The sequence below is a fragment of the Rhinoderma darwinii genome, unplaced genomic scaffold (assembly GCF_050947455.1).
Source record: "Rhinoderma darwinii isolate aRhiDar2 unplaced genomic scaffold, aRhiDar2.hap1 Scaffold_620, whole genome shotgun sequence".
Classification (NCBI taxonomy): Eukaryota; Metazoa; Chordata; class Amphibia; order Anura; family Rhinodermatidae; genus Rhinoderma; species Rhinoderma darwinii.
Genome location: NW_027464176.1, coordinates 39,093 through 62,322, shown reverse-complemented (window position 1 = coordinate 62,322; position 23,230 = coordinate 39,093). Strand labels below are relative to the sequence as shown.

At 53.1% G+C, this 23,230-nt stretch overlaps 1 protein-coding gene across 4 annotated transcripts in view; it reads left to right on the top strand.

The window, feature by feature from the left end:
• Window positions 1–23,230, top strand: part of MROH1 (maestro heat like repeat family member 1) — an 83,205-nt gene that overhangs the window by 38,078 nt on the left and 21,897 nt on the right. For 3 of the 4 annotated variants that reach the window (XM_075849010.1, XM_075849011.1, XM_075849009.1), the window contains exons 20-27: window positions 1,509–1,655; window positions 3,014–3,040; window positions 12,052–12,174; window positions 12,254–12,333; window positions 12,771–12,888; window positions 13,569–13,664; window positions 13,736–13,840; window positions 14,520–14,655. In XM_075849010.1, the coding sequence (XP_075705125.1) occupies window positions 1,509–1,655; window positions 3,014–3,040; window positions 12,052–12,174; window positions 12,254–12,333; window positions 12,771–12,888; window positions 13,569–13,664; window positions 13,736–13,840; window positions 14,520–14,655 (832 nt within the window). The remainder of the gene's footprint in view (window positions 1–1,508; window positions 1,656–3,013; window positions 3,041–12,051; window positions 12,175–12,253; window positions 12,334–12,770; window positions 12,889–13,568; window positions 13,665–13,735; window positions 13,841–14,519; window positions 14,656–23,230) is intronic. The other variant, XM_075849012.1, reaches the window with a different exon arrangement.

Here is a 23,230-nt window from a genome sequence, read left to right as displayed (position 1 = left end):
CATACAGTGCCTGCTGCAGTGTGGCCCCTCCCCCATACAGTGCCTGCTGCAGTGTGGCCCCTCCCCCATACAGTGCCTGCTGCAGTGTGGCCCTCCCCCATACAGTGCCTGCTGCAGTGTGGCCCTCCCCCATACAGTGCCTGCTGCAGTGTGGCCCTCCCCCATACAGTGCCTGCTGCAGTGTGGCCCTCCCCCATACAGTGCCTGCTGCAGTGTGGCCCTCCCCCATACAGTGCCTGCTGCAGTGTGGCCCTCCCCCATACAGTGCCTGCTGCAGTGTGGCCCTCCCCCATACAGTGCCTGCTGCAGTGTGGCCCTCCCCCATGCAGTGCCTGCTGCAGTGTGGCCCCTCCCCATGCAGTGCCTGCTGCAGTGTGGCCCCTTCCCATGCAGTGCCTGTTGCAGTGTGGCCCCTCCCCCATACAGTGCCTGCTGCGCTATGCCCCCCCCCCTCCCATTTAGTGCCTGGTGCAGTGTGCCCCCTAATAGTGTCTGCCACGTTATGCCCCCATTATGCCATGTAGTCCCCCGGTATAATATCCCCCATACCTCTGTCACGTATATGGTTGTCAGATTCTACATATAATGTGCTCGCCCGTCTGTTGTAGGACGTTACTGTAGATAAGTGGGGGCTCTACCTGTGAGTGCAGGATGAATTATTGGGGTGTGGTGGGACCCCGAGATCTGCGGCTTCCTTGTGGCAGTAGGTGGTTACCTGGCGGCCGTCCTGTGTACTCGCTGGCAGTGCGGCTGCCTCCCGCCGCACCGGTGACGCTCTATGTGGGGAATGTTAATTCGATCTTCAGACCTCGTTCTAATGGACAAAGCAGATCCTGGTGTTATTGTGATGCTGCAGAACATGGCGGCCGCTTCCTCTCGGAGGAATAGACCAGTGAGCGGAGGGGTCTGCACCGGGGGCGTAGGATCATCTCTACAGCACATGTACAGTTACTCCACGCTCCATCTGTGCCGTACCCTCCATAATGTGTCAACCTGTGCCGAAGGCAACACTGACGGTCACGAGTACAGACCTGCACATGCTGCCCCCGTCACTCCACCTGTCCTGAGCCTGCCACTCCACCCGCCCACCTGTCCTGAGCCTGCCACTCCACCCGCCCACCTGTCCTGAGCCTGCCACTCCACCCGCCCACCTGTCCTGAGCCTGCCACTCCACCCGCCCACCTGTCCTGAGCCTGCCACTCCACTCGCCCACCTGTCCTGAGCCTGCCACTCCACCCGCCCACCTGTCCTGAGCCTGCCACTCCACCCGCCCCCCTGTCCGGAGCCTGCCACTCCACCCGCCCCCCTGTCCGGAGCCTGCCACTCCACCCGCCCCCCTGTCCGGAGCCTGCCACTCCACCCGCCTACCACTCCACCTGCCCACCCGTCCCGGTGATAACTCCAGTAGGTAGTGGTCTGACTGTGGTGTCATCCGTGGGGTGTCCAGTGGGGTCCCGGGTTGTTATAAGCCGCTGTCCCGTGTGATCATTCTCTTCTTCTCTTTTCAGGATCGAGCAGATGGAGACCTGGAGAAGATTAAGAGCGCCCTCATCCTGTGTTACGGCTACGTGGCTGTTTACGCCCCCACAGAACTTGTGCTTCCTCGAATTGAATCAGATATTTTGCGTAATGTCTTCCTTTACTTCCACACCAAGGTGAGATTCCTCCCTAATACCTGTGCCCTCTGTGCCACCCTCCATCTCATTTCACCCACCATGAAAGCAGTGAACAAGCAAAAAAAAACCTCCACCCCCCTGCTCAGTGGTGCCCCTGCCGCTCCTGTTACCACACTTCTGTGCCCCTCACCCTCCCCCTGCTCAGTGGTGCTCCTGCCGCTCCTGTTACCACACTGCTATGCCCCTTACCCTCCCCCTGCTCAGTGGTGCCCCTGCCACTCATGTTACCACACTTCTGTGCCTCTCACCCTCCCCCTGCTCAGTGGTGCCCCTGCCGCTCCTGTTACCACACTTCTGTGCCTCTCACCCTCCCCCTGCTCAGTGGTGCACTTGCCGCTCCTGTTACCACACTTCTGTGCCCCTCACCCTGCCCCTGCTCAGTGGTGCACTTGCCGCTCCTGTTACCACACTTCTGTGCCTCTCACCCTCCCCCTGCTCAATGGTGCCCCTGCCACTCATGTTACCACACTTCTGTGCCTCTCACCCTCCCCCTGCTCAGTGGTGCACTTGCCGCTCCTGTTACCACACTTCTGTGCCCCTCACCCTGCCCCTGCTCAGTGGTGCCCCTGCCATTCCTGTTACCACACTTCTGTGCCCCTCCCCCTGCTCAGTGGTGCTCCTGCCACTCCTGTTGCCATACTTCTGTGCTCCTCCCCCTGCTCAGTGGTGCTCCTGCCATTCCTGTTACCACACTTCTGTGCTCCTCCCCCTGCTCAGTGGTGCTCCTGCCACTCATGTTACCACACTTCTGTGCCCCTCCCCCTGCTCAGTGGTGCTCCTGTCACTCCTGTTGCCACACTTCTGTGCTCCTCCCCCTGCTCAGTGGTGCTCCTGCCACTCCTGTTGCCACACTTCTGTGCTCCTCCCCCTGCTCAGTGGTGCTCCTGCCACTCCTGTTGCCACACTTCTGTGCTCCTCCCCCTGCTCAGTGGTGCTCCTGCCACTCCTGTTGCCACACTTCTGTGCCCCTCCCCCTGCTCAGTGGTGCTCCTGCCACTCATGTTACCACACTTCTGTGCTCCTCCCCCTGCTCAGTGGTGCTCCTGCCACTCCTGTTGCCACACTTCTGTGCTCCTCCCCCTGCTCAGTGGTGCTCCTGCCACTCCTGTTGCCACACTTCTGTGCCCCTCCCCCTGCTCAGTGGTGCTCCTGCCACTCATGTTACCACACTTCTGTGCCCCTGTCTAACATTTGCTGCCAGTCTCTACTTCCAGACACCAGTATTTGGCCCCTGCACCCCCGGAGTCTGCGCCCAGTACACACACGTGGTATATATGGTTCATGTGCACCACATTTGCCCTAACCCTAATTTTGTTCTCTCCTGATTCACCCCTCAGGTTCTGGGGATAAAGGTAGAGCCCAAGGTACAGTGTGCGGAGCTGTAATCTCCGTCTGCTTCATGTCCTCGTCTCTCTCTGCTTGCATGCCTTATAGACTCTGCCGGGGGAGGGGGTCCTTCCTGGGTGAGGGGGCGTTACAGCCCATTCATCTGGTTTAGAACGGGTCCATTTGTAATCGATCGGCCTCACTAGAAACTAAGAAATCAGAGATGAACGCAGATAAATGTGATGTTTACAGGCCCGCGGAGCAAAGCGGTAGAGTTGCTGATGGGTGGAGCCTAGCTGAGGGGTTAGTTGGGGTGGAGCCTAGCGGCGGGTTAGTTGGGGGGTGGAGCCTAGCTGGGGTGTTGTAGTCAGAGAGGCACATGTAGGGGCTCTTGGTAAATGAAGTTGGCAGTGGGTGGATCTTAGTTTGGCAGTGGGTGGAGTCTAGCTGGGGGAGGAGTCTAGTTGGGTGCAGAGCCGACAGCAGCTTCACTTTCTCTGTGTTGATTCTCCTCATGATGGCGGCAGTAAATCATTGATCGCCTTATGCTGAGCGCTAATCTTCATCACTAACTCTCCCATTCTGAAAACTAACATGGCGAGTGGGAGGGGCTAGATGTTCCGCTATATTGTTCTCCTCTTCAGTCTGGGAACGTCGGATGAATTTACGTGAAGGAAACGTCCATTTGTACAGGTGACGTATGACGTATAAAGAGACTGCGCAAATCTCAGCACCTCCTCTCTGTATAGAGGGGGCAGGGACTGTGCTCATTATAATATTACAGGTCCTGTGTAAAGAGGGGGTGGGGACTGTGTGCAAATTATAACATTGCAGGTCGTATGTAAAGAGGGGGGGGGGGGACAGTGTGCTCATTATAGTATTACAGGTTGTGTGTGTAAAGGGGGTGGGGACAGTGTGCTCATTATAGTATTACAGGTTGTGTGTGTAAAGGGGGTGGGGACTGTGTGCTCATTATAGTATTACAGGTTGTGTGTGTAAAGGGGGTGGGGACTGTGTGCCAATTATAATATAACAGGTCGTATGTAAAGAAGGGGTGGGGACTGTGTGCTCATTATAATATTACAGGTTGTGTGTGTAAAGGGGGTGGGGACTGTGTGCTAATTATAATATAACAGGTCGTATGTAAAGAGGGGGGGGGGACAGTGTGCTCATTATAATATTACAGGTTGTGTGTGTAAAGGGGGTGGGGACTGTGTGCTCATTATAGTATTACAGGTTGTGTGTGTAAAGGGGGTGGGGACTGTGTGCCAATTATAATATAACAGGTCGTATGTAAAGAAGGGGTGGGGACTGTGTGCTCATTATAATATTACAGGTGTGCGTGTAAAGGGGGCAGGGACTGTGCTCATTATAAAGAGGGGGTGGGGACTGGGTGCGTCACTTACCTGCACCAGGATGCATTATGGGAAGACGACGCGCCGGCAGTGTGATGATCTGGACAATGTTCTGCTGGGAAGCCTTGTGTCCTGACATTCATGTGGATGTGACACGTACCACCGACCTAAACATTGCAGCAGACAAGTACCCCCATCATGGCAGCGATGTTCCCTAATGGCCATGACCCCGCCACCCTGCAGGCTAACACCCCCGCCACCCTGCAGGCTAACACCCCCGTGACCCTGCAAACAATGTCCAGGAATGATGAGGAACATGACAAACCCTTCAAGATGTCTCCAGATCTCAATCTGATCGATCATCTGTGGGATGTGCTGGAGAAACGTCCGGTCTCCGGAGGCCGCACCTCACACCTGACCGGATCAGCGCTGACATCTTGTAGAGTCCATGACGACGGGTCCCAGCTGTATGGGCGTCACGAGGGCAACTCCACGATATTAGGCCGGTGGTTATAATGTTATGGCGGGTCGGTGTATATTCTAATATTACAGGCCGGATGGTGTCTGGGGGAGGGGGGCTTACAGGACTGTGCAGTAGTTTTAGGCAGTTGTGGGATAATGCTGTAAGTAAGAATGTTTTCATAATAGAAGTGTTAATTGTATTTTGTTAATTGATAAAAAAAAAATACAAAGTGAATTAACAGAAGAGAAATCTAAATCACATCAATATTTGGTGTGACCGCCCTTTGCCCTCAGTCCAGCATCCATTCTTCTAGGTGCTTGCACACAGTTTTTGCAGGAACTCGGCCGGGAGGTTGTTCCTCATCTTGGAGAACTAATCACAGATCTGTGGATGTCGCTGCCTCACATCCTCCTGTCTCTTCATGTAATCCCAGACGTAGAGATCAGGGCTCTGAGGGCCACATCATCACTTCCAGGACTCCGTGTTCTTTACACTGAAGATATTTCTTAATTACATTTGTTGGATGTTGGGGGTCGTCCTGAGGCAGAATAAATTTGGAGCCAATCAAACGCCTCGCTGATGGTATTACATGATGGATAAATATCTGCCGGTATTTCTCAGCTTTGAGGACACCATTAATACTGCAAAGACCCTCCACCATGCTTCACTGCTGCCTGCAGACCCTCATTATTGTACCGCTCCCCAGGAGCCTCCACCATGCTTCACTGCTGCCTGCAGACCCTCATTATTGTACCGCTCTCCAGGACCCTCCACCATCTTCACTGCTGCCTGCAGACCCTCATTATTGTACCGCTCTCCAGGACCCTCCACCATGCTTCACTGCTGCCTGCAGACCCTCATTATTGTACCGCTCTCCAGGACCCTCCACTATCTTCACTGCTGCCTGCAGACCCTCATTATTGTACCGCTCTCCAGGACCCTCCACCGAGCTACACTGCTGCCTGCAGACCCTCATTATTGTACCGCTCTCCAGGATCCTCCACCATGCTTCACTGCTGCCTGCAGACCCTCATTATTGTACCGCTCTCCAGGACCCTCCACCATCTTCACTGCTGCCTGCAGACCCTCATTATTGTACCGCTCTCCAGGACCCTCCACCATCTTCACTGCTGCCTGCAGACCCTCATTATTGTACCGCTCTCCAGGACCCTCCACCATGCTTCACTGCTGCCTGCAGACCCTCATTATTGTACCGCTCTCCAGGACCCTCCACCATGCTTCACTGCTGCCTGCAGACCCTCATTATTGTACCGCTCTCCAGGACCCTCCACCATGCTTCACTGCTGCCTGCAGACCCTCATTATTGTACCGCTCTCCAGGACCCTCCACCATGCTTCACTGCTGCCTGGAGACCCTCATTATTGTACCGCTCTCCAGGACCCTCCACCATCTTCACTGCTGCCTGCAGACCCTCATTATTGTACCGCTCTCCAGGACCCTCCACCATGCTTCACTGCTGCCTGCAGACCCTCATTATTGTACCGCTCTCCAGGACCCTCCACTATCTTCACTGCTGCCTGCAGACCCTCATTATTGTACCGCTCTCCAGGATCCTCCACCATCTTCACTGCTGCCTGCAGACCCTCATTATTGTACCGCTCTCCAGGATCCTCCACCATCTTCACTGCTGCCTGCAGACCCTCATTATTGCACCGCTCTCCAGGACCCTCCACCATCTTCACTGCTGCCTGCAGACCCTCATTATTGTACCGCTCTCCAGGACCCTCCACCATGCTTCACTGCTGCCTGCAGACCCTCATTATTGTACCGCTCTCCAGGACCCTCCACCATCTTCACTGCTGCCTGCAGACCCTCATTATTGTACCGCTCTCCAGGATCCTCCACCATGCTTCACTGCTGCCTGCAGACCCTCATTATTGTACCGCTCTCCAGGACCCTCCACCATCTTCACTGCTGCCTGCAGACCCTCATTATTGTACCGCTCTCCAGGACCCTCCACCATCTTCACTGCTGCCTGCAGACCCTCATTATTGTACCGCTCTCCAGGACCCTCCACCATGCTTCACTGCTGCCTGCAGACTCTCATTATTGTACCGCTCTCCAGGACCCTCCACCATGCTTCACTGCTGCCTGCAGACCCTCATTATTGTACCGCTCTCCAGGACCCTCCACCATGCTTCACTGCTGCCTGCAGACCCTCATTATTGTACCGCTCTCCAGGATCCTCCACCATGCTTCACTGCTGCCTGCAGACCCTCATTATTGTACCGCTCTCCAGGACCCTCCACCATCTTCACTGCTGCCTGCAGACCCTCATTATTGTACCGCTCTCCAGGACCCTCCACCATCTTCACTGCTGCCTGCAGACCCTCATTATTGTACCGCTCTCCAGGACCCTCCACCATCTTCACTGCTGCCTGCAGACCCTCATTATTGTACCGCTCTCCAGGACCCTCCACCATGCTTCACTGCTGCCTGCAGACCCTCATTATTGTACCGCTCTCCAGGACCCTCCACCCTGCTTCACTGCTGCCTGCAGACCCTCGTTATTGTACCGCTCTCCAGGACCCTCCACCATGCTTCACTGCTGCCTGCAGACCCTCGTTATTGTACCGCTCTCCAGGACCCTCCACCATCCTTCACTACTGCCTGCAGACCCTCGTTATTGTACCGCTCTCCAGGACCCTCCACCATGCTTCACTGCTGCCTGCAGACCCTCGTTATTGTACCGCTCTCCAGGACCCTCCACCATGCTTCACTGCTGCCTGCAGACCCTCATTATTGTACCGCTCTCCAGGACCCTCCACCATGCTTCACTGCTGCCTGCAGACCCTCATTATTGTACCGCTCTCCAGGACCCTCCACTATCTTCACTGCTGCCTGCAGACCCTCATTATTGTACCGCTCTCCAGGACCCTCCACTATCTTCACTGCTGCCTGCAGACCCTCATTATTGTACCGCTCTCCAGGATCCTCCACCATCTTCACTGCTGCCTGCAGACCCTCATTATTGTACCGCTCTCCAGGGACCCTCCACCATCTTCACTGCTGCCTGCAGACCCTCATTATTGTACCGCTCTCCAGGACCCTCCACCCTGCTTCACTGCTGCCTGCAGACCCTCATTATTGTACCGCTCTCCAGGACCCTCCACCCTGCTTCACTGCTGCCTGCAGACCCTCGTTATTGTACCGCTCTCCAGGACCCTCCACCATGCTTCACTGCTGCCTGCAGACCCTCATTATTGTACCGCTCTCCAGGACCCTCCACCATGCTTCACTGCTGCCTGCAGACCCTCATTATTGTACCGCTCTCCAGGACCCTGCACCATGCTTCACTGCTGCCTGCAGACCCTCATTATTGTACCGCTCTCCAGGACCCTCCACCATGCTTACTGCTGTCTGCAGACCCTCATTATTGTAACGCTCTCCAGGACCCTCCACCATTCTTCACTGCTGCCTGCAGACCCTCATTATTGTACCGCTCTCCAGGACCCTCCACCATCTTCACTGCTGCCTGCAGACCCTCATTATTGTATCGCTCTCCGGGACCCTCCACCATCTTCACTGCTGCCTGCAGACCCTTATTATTGTACCGCTCTCCGGGACCCTCCACCATCTTCACTGCTGCCTGCAGACCCTCTTTATTGTACCGCTCTCCGGGACCATCCACCATCTTCACTGCTGCCTGCAGACCCTCATTATTGTACCGCTCTCCAGGACCCTCCACCATGCTTCACTGCTGCCTGCAGACCCTCATTATTGTACCGCTCTCCGGGACCCTCCACCATGCTTCACTGCTGCCTGCAGACCCTCATTATTGTACCGCTCTCCGGGACCCTCCACCATCTTCACTGCTGCCTGCAGACCCTCATTATTGTACCGCTCTCCAGGACCCTCCACCATCTTCACTGCTGCCTGCAGACTCTCATTATTGTACCGCTCTCCGGGACCCTCCACCATGCTTCACTGCTGCCTGCAGACCCTCATTATTGTACCGCTCTCCGGGACCCTCCACCATCTTCACTGCTGCCTGCAGACCCTCATTATTGTACCGCTCTCCAGGACCCTCCACCATCTTCACTGCTGCCTGCAGACTCTCATTATTGTACCGCTCTCCAGGACCCTCCACCATGCTTCACTGCTGCCTGCAGACCCTCATTATTGTACCGCTCTCCAGGACCCTCCACCATCTTCACTGCTGCCTGCAGACCCTCATTATTGTACCGCTCTCCAGGACCCTCCACCATGCTTCACTGCTGCCTGCAGACCCTCATTATTGTACCGCTCTCCAGGACCCTCCACCATCTTCACTGCTGCCTGCAGACCCTCATTATTGTACCGCTCTCCAGGACCCTCCACCATGCTTCACTGCTACCTGCAGACCTTCATTATTGTACTTACATTGTTACATAGTTTGTATGGTTGAAAAAAGACACATGTCCATCAAGTTCAACCAAGGGATGGGAAAGGACCCTCCACCATGCTTCACTACTGCCTGCAGACCCTCATTATTGTATCTGCAATTGTACCTAGAAGAATTGATGCTGTACTAAAGGCAAAGGGCGGTCACACACAATATTGATGTGATTTTAGATTTATCTTCTGTTCATTCACTTTGTATTTTATTACATTTTAATAGGTTTTTTTAACACTTCGATTATGAAAACATTCTCACTTACAGCAGTATCCCACAACTGCCTGAAACTTTTGCACATTATTGTGTGTGTGTGTGTGTGTGTGTATATATATTTATTTTACAGGCAGGTCTCTGATTTCCCAGGAGGTTGGAGGAAGTGATTAGTTTGGGGGTAATTGACGAATTCCTGCTCCCTGCGGTGACATCATCACGTCAGATCTTCTATATCTAGGGGGCTGCAGTCGCTGCAGACACCACCAGGGGGCAGCACCACATATTGTCTTCTCCAGTCACATAGCGTAATCCTGGAGAGGGAGCGCTGAGTCCAGGAGACGTTTGTGCTGGAGTGAATACTCCGGTCCTATCCATCCCGAAATAATACAGGGTGCACCCCCAGCCCAAGATAATACATGAGGGTGTTCCACCGAATCCCCAGTAACTTAGAGGCATGTAATTGGTGGTATTAGCGCCCCAGTATGTTGTACCTCCCAGATCCTCCTGTACCCCTCAAAATAACATCACAGCAGTAAGTGAGGGGAACCATGTGCCCCCCTAAACTATTATATCCATTGTGCTTCTGATGACAAACCCTAGTAAATAAAGAGGGAACCCTAAAGTCCTGTATGGACACAACATTATAGATGGTACCCCAAGATTGTACTCCAAACCCCCGATCATCAGCTGCATCCAACTAAACCCCTAAAACTTCACTAGTGGTACATGACTGTGATGTAACTCCAAATACTGAGCAGCACCCCCAAATACTGACGTCACCTGTGAGTCATACACTGTAGTGTCACTGTATGGAGGAGGGGGCGGCCAGGGTCGTGGCGTTGCTGTATGTTGGGGGCGGCCGGGGTCGTGGCGTTGCTGTGTGGAGGGGGTGGCCGGGGTCTTGGCGTTGCTGTATGGAGGGGGTGGCCGGGGTCGTGGCGTTGCTGTATGGAGGAGGAGGGGGCGGCCGGGGTCGTGGCGTCGCTCTATGTTGGAGGGGGCGGCCGGGGTCGTGGCGTCGCTGTATGTTGGAGGGGGGGGTCGTGGCGTTGCTGTATGTTGGAGGGGGCGGCCGGGGTCGTGGCGTTGCTGTATGTTGGGGGCGGCCGGGGTCGTGGCGTCGCTGTATGGAGGAGGAGGGGGCGGCCGGAGTCGTGGCGTCGCTGTATGGAGGAGGGGGCGGCCGGGGTCGTGGCGTTGCTGTATGGAGGAGGAGGGGGCGGCCGGGGTCGTGGCGTTGCTGTATGGAGGAGGAGGGGGCGGCCGGGGTCGTGGCGTTGCTGTATGGAGGAGGAGGGGGCGGCCGGGGTCGTGGCATTGCTGTATATAGGAGGAGGGGCGGCCGTTGTCGTGGCGTTGCTGCATGGAGGAGGAGGGAGCGGCCGTTGTCGTGGCGTTGCTGCATGGAGGAGGAGGGGGCGGCCGGGGTCGTGGCGTCGCTGTATGTTGGAGGGGGCGGCCGGGGTTGTGGCGTCTCTGTATGGAGGAGGGGGTGGCCGGGGTCGTGGCGTTGCTGTATGGAGGAGGAGGGGGTGGCCGGGGTTGTGGCGTCTCTGTATGGAGGAGGAGGGGTGGCCGGGGTCGTGGCGTTGCTGTATGGAGGAGGGGGCGGCCGGGGTCGTGGCGTTGCTGTATGGAGGAGGAGGGGGTGGCCGGGGTCGTGGCGTCGCTGTATGTTGGAGGGGGCGGCCGGGGTCGTGGCGTCTCTGTATGGAGGAGGAGGGGTGGCCGGGGTCGTGGTGTCGCTGTATGGAGGAGGGGGCGGCCGGGGTCGTGGCGTTGCTGTATGGAGGAGGAGGGGGCGGCCGGGGTCGTGGCGTCGCTGTATGTTGGAGGGGGCGGCCGGGGTCGTTGCGTCGCTGTATGTTGGAGGGGGCGGCCGGGGTCGTGGCGTCGCTGTATGTTGGAGGGGGCGGCCGGGGTCGTGGCGTCGCTGTATGTTGGAGGGGGCGGCCGGGGTCGTGGCGTCGCTGTATGGAGGAGGGGGCGGCCGGGGTCGTGGCGTCGCTGTATGTTGGAGGGGGTGGCCGGGGTCGTGGCGTCGTCGTATGGAGGAGGGGCGGCCGGGGTCGTGGCGTCGCTGTATGGAGGAGGGGGCGGCCGGGGTCGTGGCGTCACTGTATGGAGCAGGGGGTGGCCGGGGTCGTGGCGTCGCTGTATGGAGGAGGGGGCGGCCGGGGTCGTGGCGTCACTGTATGTTGGAGGGGGCGGCCGGGGTCGTGGCGTCGCTGTATGTTGGAGGGGGCGGCCGGGGTCGTGGCGTCGCTGTATGTTGGAGGGGGCGGCCGGGGTCGTGGCGTCACTGTATGTTGGAGGGGGCGGCCGGGGTCGTGGCGTCGCTGTATGGAGGAGGGGGTGGCCGGGGTCGTGGCGTCGCTGTATGGAGGAGGGGGCGGCCGGGGTCGTAGTCTCTCGTTTCTTTAGTGGTAAGTAATCTCTGATGATGATGGGGGTGATTGTTTCTCACATATTTAATCATTCTTTGCTGTCTGGAGATGATGATGGGGGTGATGCCTTGTTAGTATTGATTACATGATGTCACACTTTTGGGGTGCGTGTAGCTGGACCCTCCTGTTGTGCCCCTCCCCCACTGACCGCACGTTTCGTCTTGCTCCTCAGGACCTGACGCTGAAGCTGTCCCTCATCAGAACCATCTCCATGATCGGTCTGGCGATCTGCGGCAGCGCTCAGGCCGGATTCTTCCACTTCAGCCGCAAGTCGGAGCTGATTTCCCAGCTGGTGGTGAGTATGAGACGCAGCATATTGTTGAGGAGCGTGCGCGCGCCTGGATGTATAAGACGTGTCCCTCGTGTCTCACCAGGAGTTCCTGAAGCTGGAGCCCGTGGACAGCCTGAAGTCTGCGCTGCGTCACCGCGCCCTCGCTGCCGCCTCCTACCTGGTGTATCCTGACTACAGCTGCCGCAAATTCGCAGTAACCGGTCTAGTCTTAAGATAATTGGAGTTGTAATCCCGGCTGCTGTCACACGAGCGTAATATTGGCCTGACTGTCTAATGACTCGAGCTAACAGCGGTGTAGGTGGAGCTCCGCTAAGTTGTTGGGCATGTCTGTCACAAGCTTGCTGACGGTTTCCATTAACAGCCGGCAGTATCTCGTCGCTGTAGATCTTCCCTGATGTTTAAAGGTGAAGCTTCGTGTCCATGTGACCCTGTTGGGGTTGTATATAGAGGAGTAGGTTTTCCCTGCGGCTTCCAGTGCTGGATCATTGCGGGGCCCCGGTGACTCCGGGGTGATTGGCCCCTCGGTCTGTAGATGGCGGGTGTTGAGCAGCACCAGGAGGGTGAGATGTTCCCCAGTTTTGTCCTTAATGTTCGTTCAGTAAAGTGGAGCCTCCTCTGAATGATGCGCAGAGGGCGGAGCTTATTAACACGGCTCTCTCCAGCGTCTTCCCGCTCCCGCCTGTCTCCACCGGGAATGTAGGAGAACTGCACAAGGAGGTAAGATCCTGGTCCTGGAGGCGTCTCCTGAGGGGGAGGGGATTGTCATGTGACCTGAAACTTGTAGGTAAGTAACTGAAGGGGGTGGAGTCTGACACCTCTGTGCTGCTGTGGGAAAATCTGTGTCGTAGAGAGAAGAGCCCCGAGCTGCTGCAATGTAAGAACCTCCCGACTGTAACCGAGACTGTGGGGGAGCAGCTCATACACCCGCTGGGAGGGGGGAGATGTCACTTGTCTGTCGTGTGATTCTCTGTTATCAGGCGGTGAGCTATATTGTTCTCGGTTGTGGACAGTCCTGGGGGGAGGGGTGTAGCTGCCCCCCCCCCCCCTATATCCAGCACTGACGCATCTTACTATCAATACTTTCTGCTAATGGGGGAAGGAGCAGGAATTGGATGCTTTTAGTGAGTCGGTGGTCCCCTGAGGGCAGGGGGTGTGCATGGCGGGGGGGGGGTGTGTGCATGGCGCGGGGGTCGTGCATGGCGGGGGGGGGGTGTGTGCATGGTGCGGGGGGACGTGCATGGCGTGGGGGGACGCATGGCGCGGGGGGGCGTGCATGGCGCGGGGGGGCGTGCATGGTGCGGGGGGGCGTGCATGGCGGGGGGGCGTGCATGGCGGGGGGCGTGCATGGCAGGAGGACCTGTCCCGGGCTCAGTACATGTCGCTCTGTCTCTTCGCAGACTCTCTATCGTGACACAATGGCGGCTCTGAAGGACCTGCTGAAGGGTCTGCTCTTCTGGAACATCACCCCCCGGGGACTGGAGGAAATATTCCAGGTAGGTGTAGATGGAGGGGCGCACAGGGTTTTGGGGTGTGGAGAATTTCTCATAGTGTCTGTACTTTGCAGATCCTGAATCCGTGGATCCGATCCAGCAAGGAGCATGAGCGGGAGCGGGCGCTGGACGTGAGCAGCAGCCTCCTGGACTTCTACCATCACAAGCTGAATGTCAATGTGAGGAGCCGCATCACCGTCCACAACCTGCGGGGGACCGTTCATCGTACCGGGCTGATATCTGCCTCCAGTGCAGGGCGCGCCCGCGAGGTCACAGACCGTGTTACGTAGAGTCCCCAGCAGCACAGAGTATTACAGGAGAGGCGTGCACTGATCTGGTGGGAGATCAGACTGAGAGTTACACAGAGGAAGTAGCAGAGTCCCCAGCAGCACAGAGCATTTCAGAACAGAAGTGCTGATTTTGTTGAGGCCGCACACACTCGTCCGCGTTTTCCACGCATTGCCCGGAGCCCGGACCGTAATAAAATAGGACATGTTGTTTTACGGATGGCGGTCCGGGCTCCTTGAAATGAATGCGCGTCTTGTGTGTGACCGGTCTGTGATCGTGGACGGCCTGCGGGTGACGCTGTTCGTGCCGTAATCGCGGACCGTAGACCTCGCTGCGCTCGTGTGCCTGAGGCCTCTGTGGCGGTGAAGATGATGGGCGCTGCTGTGTAATAGCCCCCTGATTATCCGCTCCCGTGTTGTGGGGGCTTCGTTGCCGGCTCTTCCTCTCCTGCTCGATATTCGCCCTGTTCGCGGTGATGATGATGGGTGAAGGGCTAGAGCGTCACTTTGATTGTGGAGGTGGATGATTGGGGTTGTAGTCTCTGATCGCATGTTTCTCCTTTGCTCACAGTGTGTCGTGTCCTTCCATAACCTGGGGGTTGTGATCGGTAGGTTGTCCCCCCGCTGCTCGGACTCTCTGGCCTCCATACGGCAGCACACGCTGGACTGTATATACCACCTGCTGTACATTCAGCTGCGATACGAAGGTAAGACGGCGGCAGCATCACCGGCTCTGCTCATCTGATCTCACACCAGACCCCCATCATTCACTCTCATCTCACACCGGACCCCCATCATTCACTCTCCTCTCACACCGGACCCCCATCATTCACTCTCATCATCTGATCTCACACCAGACCCCCATCATTCACTCTCATCATCTCATCTCACACCAGACCCCCATCATTCACTCATCATCTCATCTCACACCGGACCCCCATCATTCACTCTCATCATCTCATCTCACACCAGACCCCCATCATTCACTCATCATCTCATCTCACACCGGACCCCCATCATTCACTCTCATCATCTCATCTCACACCAGACCCCCATCATTCACTCTCATCATCTCATCTTACACCGGACCCCCATCATTCACTCTCATCATCTCATCTCACACCGGACCCCCATCATTCACTCATCATCTCATCTCACACCAGACCCCCATCATTCACTCTCATCATCTCATCTCACACCAGACCCCCATCATTCATTCTCATCATCTCATCTCACACCGGACCCCCATCATTCACTCTCATCATCTCATCTCACACCAGACCCCCATCATTCACTCTCATCATCTGATCTCACACCCGACCCCCATCATTCACTCTCATCATCTCATCTCACACCGGACCCCCATCATTCACTCATCATCTGATCTCACACTGGACCCCCATCATTCACTCTCATCATCTCATCTCACACCGGACCCCCATCATTCACTCATCATCTGATCTCACACCGGACCCCCATCATTCACTCATCATCTGATCTCACACTGGACCCCCATCATTCACTCTCATCATCTCATCTCACACCGGACCCCCATCATTCACTCATCATCTGATCTCACACCGGACCCCCATCATTCACTCTCATCATCTGATCTCACACCAGACCCCCATCATTCATTCTCATCATCTGATCTCACACCGGACCCCCATCATTCACTCATCATCTGATCTCACACCAGACCCCCATCATTCACTCTCATCATCTCATCTCACACCGGACCCCCATCATTCATTCTCATCATCTCATCTCACACCAGACCCCCATCATTCACTCTCATCATCTCATCTCACACCGGACCCCCATCATTCATTCTCATCATCTCATCTCACACCGGACCCCCATCATTCACTCATCATCTGATCTCACACCGGACCCCATCATTCACTCTCATCATCTGATCTCACACCGGACCCCCATCATTCACTCATCATCTGATCTCACACTGGACCCCCATCATTCACTCTCATCATCTGATCTCACACCCGACCCCCATCATTCACTCTCATCATCTCATCTTACACCGGACCCCCATCATTCACTCATCATCTCATCTCACACCGGACCCCCATCATTCACTCTCATCATCTCATCTCACACCAGACCCCCATCATTCACTCTCATCATCTCATCTTACACCGGACCCCCATCATTCACTCATCATCTGATCTCACACCCGACCCCCATCATTCACTCTCATCATCTGATCTCACACCAGACCCCCATCATTCACTCTCATCATCTGATCTCACACCGGACCCCCATCATTCACTCATCATCTGATCTCACACTGGACCCCCATCATTCACTCTCATCATCTGATCTCACACCGGACCCCCATCATTCACTCATCATCTGATCTCACACTGGACCCCCATCATTCACTCTCATCATCTGATCTCACACTGGACCCCCATCATTCACTCTCATCATCTGATCTCACACCAGACCCCCATCATTCACTCATCATCTCACACCGGACCCCCATCATTCACTCTCATCATCTGATCTCACACCAGACCCCCATCATTCACTCATCATCTCACACCAGACCCCCATCATTCACTCATCATCTCGTCAGACTCCGGAGACCACAACCCGGACATCTCAGACTTCAGCAGGACTGACAACCATCTGATGTATATGTGGATGTCCCAACTCTCCCCCAAATGTCGGGGGGGCAACACGGCCAAAGATGTCTGGCAGCGTCTTGTTCATCCCCCCATTGAGAACATGTTCCCGGCATGTGCAGGGGGCACCGGCCGCCGGCCTCCGTATCTACTGTTTTTCGCCGCTTTCAGTCTTTGTTCAGATGACCCATTTTTGGATGAGAATCCATGGCGGAAATTCAAAGCCGACCCTCCGATTTCTGCCGTGGATTTTCAGGTCTGCGCCGTTTAATGCGACTGATCTGCACGTGGCGCCTGACACGGATTTTGCATGAAATACACGCCAGGTAGTGACACATCACCCCTATGAACAGTCGGCGGTTTCCCATTTAAATCAATGTCGCGCTCTGTGTAAGCGGTTTTTATGCGTATTTCAGCAAGGAATGCGCGTGGATTCCGTGCAAGATTTTTTCCCTGAGAATCTGCTGTGAGACTGTGGTATGAGGCTGTTTTTAGACTGCGTCTGAGCCTTCCGTCGGCGCTGTGCGTCCCACTTAGGCTCCGGTATTCCTTTACTGTATACCGCTGTGTGGTCGACTCCACTTTTCTATACAGTAAAAAAAAAAGTATACCGGCCAAAAGAGCACTCGATTCCTCATAGTGCTCACATAGTAGTGCCTACGATTCCACATAGTGCTCACATAATAGTGCCTACGATTCCACATAGTGCTCACATAATAGTGCCTACGATTCCTCATAGTGCTCACATAGTAGTGCCTACGATTCCACATAGTGCTCACATAATAGTGCCTACGATTCCTCATAGTGCTCACATAGTAGTGCCTACGATTCCTCATAGTGCTCACATAGTAGTGCCTACGATTCCTCATAGTGCTCACATAGTAGTGCCTACGATTCCACATAGCGCTCACATAATAGTGCCTACGATTCCTCATAGTGCTCACATAATAGTGCCTACGATTCCTCATAGTGCTCACATAATAGTGCCTACGATTCCTCATAGTGCTCACATAGTAGTGCCTACGATTCCTCATAGTGCTCACATAGTAGTGCCTACGATTCCTCATAGTGCTCACATAATAGTGCCTACGATTCCTCATAGTGCTCACATAATAGTGCCTACGATTCCTCATAGTGCTCACATAATAGTGCCTACGATTCCTCATAGTGCTCACATAGTAGTGCCTACGATTCCTCATAGTGCTCACATAGTAGTGCCTACGATTCCTCATAGTGCTCACATAGTAGTGCCTACGATTCCTCATAGTGCTCACATAGTAGTGCCTACGATTCCTCATAGTGCTCACATAGTAGTGCCTACGATTCCACATAGTGCTCACATAATAGTGCCTACGATTCCTCATAGCGCTCACATAGTAGTGCCTACGATTCCACATAGCGCTCACATAGTAGTGCCTACGATTCCTCATAGTGCTCACATAGTAGTGCCTACGATTCCACATAGCGCTCACATAATAGTGCCTACGATTCCTCATAGTGCTCACATAGTAGTGCCTACGATTCCACATAGCGCTCACATAATAGTGCCTACGATTCCTCATAGTGCTCACATAGTAGTGCCTACGATTCCACATAGCGCTCACATAGTAGTGCCTACGATTCCTCATAGTGCTCACATAGTAGTGCCTACGATTCCTCATAGTGCTCACATAGTAGTGCCTACGATTCCTCATAGTGCGCACATAATAGTGCCTACGATTCCTCATAGTGCTCACATAATAGTGCCTACGATTCCTCATAGTGCTCACATAATAGTGCCTACGATTCCACATAGTGCTCACATAATAGTGCCTACGATTCCTCATAGTGCTCACATAGTAGTGCCTACGATTCCTCATAGTGCTCACATAATAGTGCCTACGATTCCTCATAGTGCTCACATAATAGTGCCTACGATTCCTCATAGTGCTCACATAGTAGTGCCTACGATTCCTCATAGCGCTCACATAGTAGTGCCTACGATTCCACATAGTGCTCACATAATAGTGCCTACGATTCCTCATAGTGCTCACATAATAGTGCCTATGATTCCACATAGCGCTCACATAGTAGTGCCTACGATTCCACATAGTGCTCACATAGTAGTGCCTACGATTCCTCATAGTGCTCACATAATAGTGCCTACGATTCCTCATAGTGCTCACATAGTAGTGCCTACGATTCCTCATAGCGCTCACATAGTAGTGCCTACGATTCCACATAGTGCTCACATAATAGTGCCTACGATTCCTCATAGCGCTCACATAGTAGTGCCTACGATTCCACATAGCGCTCACATAATAGTGCCTACGATTCCTCATAGTGCTCACATAATAGTGCCTACGATTCCTCATAGCGCTCACATAGTAGTGCCTACGATTCCTCATAGCGCTCACATAGTAGTGCCTACGATTCCACATAGTGCTCACATAATAGTGCCTACGATTCCACATAGTGCTCACATAGTAGTGCCTACGATTCCACATAGCGCTCACATAGTAGTGCCTACGATTCCTCATAGCGCTCACATAGTAGTGCCTACGATTCCTCATAGTGCTCAGATAATAGTGCCTACGATTCCACATAGTGTTCACATAACAGTGCCTACGATTCCACATAGCGCTCACATAGTAGTGCCTACGATTCCTCATAGTGCTCACATAGTGCCTACAATTCCACATAGCGCTCACATAATAGTGCCTACAATTCCACATAGTGCTCACATAGTAGTGCCTACGATTCCACATAGCGCTCACATAGTAGTGCCTACAATTCCTTATAATGCTGACATAGTAGTGCCTACAATTCCACATAGTGCTCACATAATAGTGCCTACAATTCCACATAGTGCTCACATAGTAGTGCCTACGATTCCTCATAGTGCTCACATAGCATTGCCTACGATTCCTCATAGTGCTCACATAGTAGTGCCTACGATTCCACATAGCGCTCACATAATAGTGCCTGCAATTCCACATAGTGCTCACATAGTAGTGCCTACTATTCCTAATAGTGCTTACATGGTAGTGTCTACGATTCCTCATAGTGCTCACATAATAGTGCCTACGATTCCTCATAGTGCTCACATAATAGTGCCTACGATTCCACATAGTGCTCACATGGTAGTGCCTACAATTCCACATAGTGCTCACATGGTAGTGTCTACGATTCCACATAGCGCTCACATAATAGTGCCTACGATTCCACATAGTGCTCACATAGCATTGCCTACGATTCCTCAGAGTGCTCACATAGTAGTGCCTACGATTCCACATAGCGCTCACATAATAGTGCCTGCAATTCCACATAGTGCTCACATAGTAGTGCCTACGATTCCTAATAGTGCTCACATGGTATTGTCTACGATTCCTCATAGTGCTCACATAGTAGTGCCTACGATTCCTCATAGTGCTCACATAGTGCCTACAATTCCACATAGCGCTCACATAATAGTGCCTACAATTCCACATAGCGCTCACATAGTAGTGCCTACAATTCCTTATAATGCTGACATAGTAGTGCCTACGATTCCACATAGTGCTCACATAGTAGTGCCTACGATTCCACATAGTGCTCACATAGTAGTGCCTACGATTCCTCATAGTGCTCACATAGCATTGCCTACGATTCCTCATAGTGCTCACATAGTAGTGCCTACGATTCCACATAGCGCTCACATAATAGTGCCTGCAATTCCACATAGCGCTCACATAGTAGTGCCTACGATTCCTAAAGTGCTCACATGGTAGTGTCTACAATTCCTCATAGTTCTCACATAATAGTGCCTACGATTCCTCATAGTGCTCACATAATAGTGCTTACAATTCCACATAGTGCTCACATAGTAGTGCCTACGATTCCTCATAGTGCTCACATAGCATTGCCTACGATTCCTCATAGTGCTCACATAGTAGTGCCTACGATTCCACATAGCGCTCACATAATAGTGCCTGCGATTCCACATAGTGCTCACATAGTACTGCCTACGATTCCTAATAGTGCTCACATGGTAGTGTCTACAATTCCTCATAGTGCTCACATAATAGTGCCTTCGATTCCACATAGTGCTCACATGGTAGTGTCTACGATTCCACATAGTGCTCACATGGTAGTGTCTACGATTCCACATAGTGCTCACATGGTAGTGTCTACGATTCCTCATAGCGCTCACATGGTAGTGCCTACGATTCCACATAGCGCTCACATAGTAGTGCCTACGATTCCACATAGTGCTCACATAGTAGTGCCTACGATTCCACATAGTGCTCACATAGTAGTGCCTACGATTCCACATAGCGCTCACATAGTAGTGCCTACGATTCCACATAGCGCTCACATAGTAGTGCCTACGATTCCACATAGCGCTCACGTAGTAGTGCCTACGATTCCACATAGAGCTCACATAGTAGTGTCTACGATTCCACATAGTGCTCACATAGTAGTGTCTACGATTCCTCATAGCGCTCACATAGTAGTGCCTACGATTCCTCATAGCGCTCACATAGTAGTGCCTACGATTCCACATAGCGCTCACATAGTAGTGCCTACGATTCCTTATAGTGCTCACATAATAGTGCCTACAATTCCACCTGGCACTCACATAATAGTGCCTACAATTCCACATAGCGCTCACATAGTAGTGCCTACAATTCCTTATAATGCTGACATAGTAGTGCCTACGATTCCACATAGCGCTCACATAGTAGTGCCTACGATTCCTCATAGTGCTCACATGGTAATGCCTACTGTTCCACATAGTGCTCACATAGTAGTGCCTACGATTCCTCATAGTGCTCACATAATAGCGCCTACGATTCCTCATAGTGCTCACATAATAGTGCCTACAATTCCACATAGTGCTCACATAATAGTGCCTACAATTCCACATAGTGCTCACATAGTAGTAGCTACGATTCCACATAGCGCTCACATAGTAGTGGCTACAATTCCTTATAATGCTGACATAGTAGTGCCTACAATTCCACATAGTGCTCACATAATAGTGCCTACAATTCCACATAGTGCTCACATAGTAGTGCCTACGATTCCTCATAGTGCTCACATAGCATTGCCTACGATTCCTCATAGTGCTCACATAGTAGTGCCTACGATTCCACATAGCGCTCACATAATAGTGCCTGCAATTCCACATAGTGCTCACATAGTAGTGCCTACGATTCCTAATAGTGCTCAGATGGTAGTGTCTACGATTCCTCATAGTGCTCACATAATAGTGCCTACGATTCCTCATAGTGCTCACATAATAGTGCCTACGATTCCACATAGTGCTCACATAGTAGTGCCTACGATTCCACATAGTGCTCACATGGTAGTGTCTACGATTCCTCACAGTGCTCACATGGTAGTGTCTACGATTCCTCATAGTGCTCACATAGTAGTGCCTACGATTCCACATAGCGCTCACATAGTAGTGCCTACGATTCCACATAGAGCTCACATAGTAGTGTCTACGATTCCACATAGTGCTCACATAGTAGTGTCTACGATTCCTCATAGCGCTCACATAGTAGTGCCTACGATTCCTCATAGCGCTCACATAGTAGTGCCTACGATTCCACATAGCGCTCACATAGTAGTGCCTACGATTCCACATAGTGCTCACATAGTAGTGCCTACGATTCCACATAGTGCTCACATAGTAGTGCCTACGATTCCACATAATGCTGACATAGTGCCTACGATTCCTCATAGCGCTCACATAGTAGTGCCTATGATTCCACATAGTGCTGACATAGTGCCTACGATTCCACATAGCGCTCACATAGTAGTGCCTACGATTCCACATAGCGCTCACGTAGTAGTGCCTACGATTCCACATAGCGCTCACACAGTAGTGCCTACGATTCCACATAGTGCGGACATAGTGCGTACGATTTCACATAGTGCTCACATAGTAGTTCCTACGATTCCACATAGTGCTCACATAGTAGTACCTACGATTCCACATAGCGCTCACATAGTAGTACCTACGATTCCACATAGCGCTCACATAGTAGTGCCTACGATTCCACATAGCGCTCACATAGTAGTACCTACGATTCCACATAGTGCTCACATAGTAGTACCTACGATTCCACATAGTGCTCACATAGTAGTGCCTACGATTCCACATAGCGCTCACATAGTAGTGCCTACGATTCCACATAGTGCTGACATAGTAGTCCCTACGATTCCTCATAGCGCTCACATAGTAGTGCCTACGATTCCACATAGTGCTGACATAGTGCCTACGATTCCTCATAGCGCTCACATAGTAGTGCCTACGATTCCACATAGCGCTCACATAGTAGTGCCTACGATTCCACATAGTGCTCACATAGTAGTGCCTACGATTCCTCATAGTGCTCACATGGTAGTGCCTACGATTCCACATAGTGCTCACATAGTAGTGCCTACGATTCCTCATGGTTCTCACATAGTGCCTACGATTCCTCATAGTGCTCACATGGTAGTGCCTACGATTCCACATAGCGCTCACATGGTAGTGCCTACGATTCCACATAGTTCTCACATAGTAGTGCCTACGATTCCACATAGTGCTCACATAGTAGTGCCTACGATTCCACATAGCGCTCACATAGTAGTGCCTACGATTTCACATAGCGCTCACATA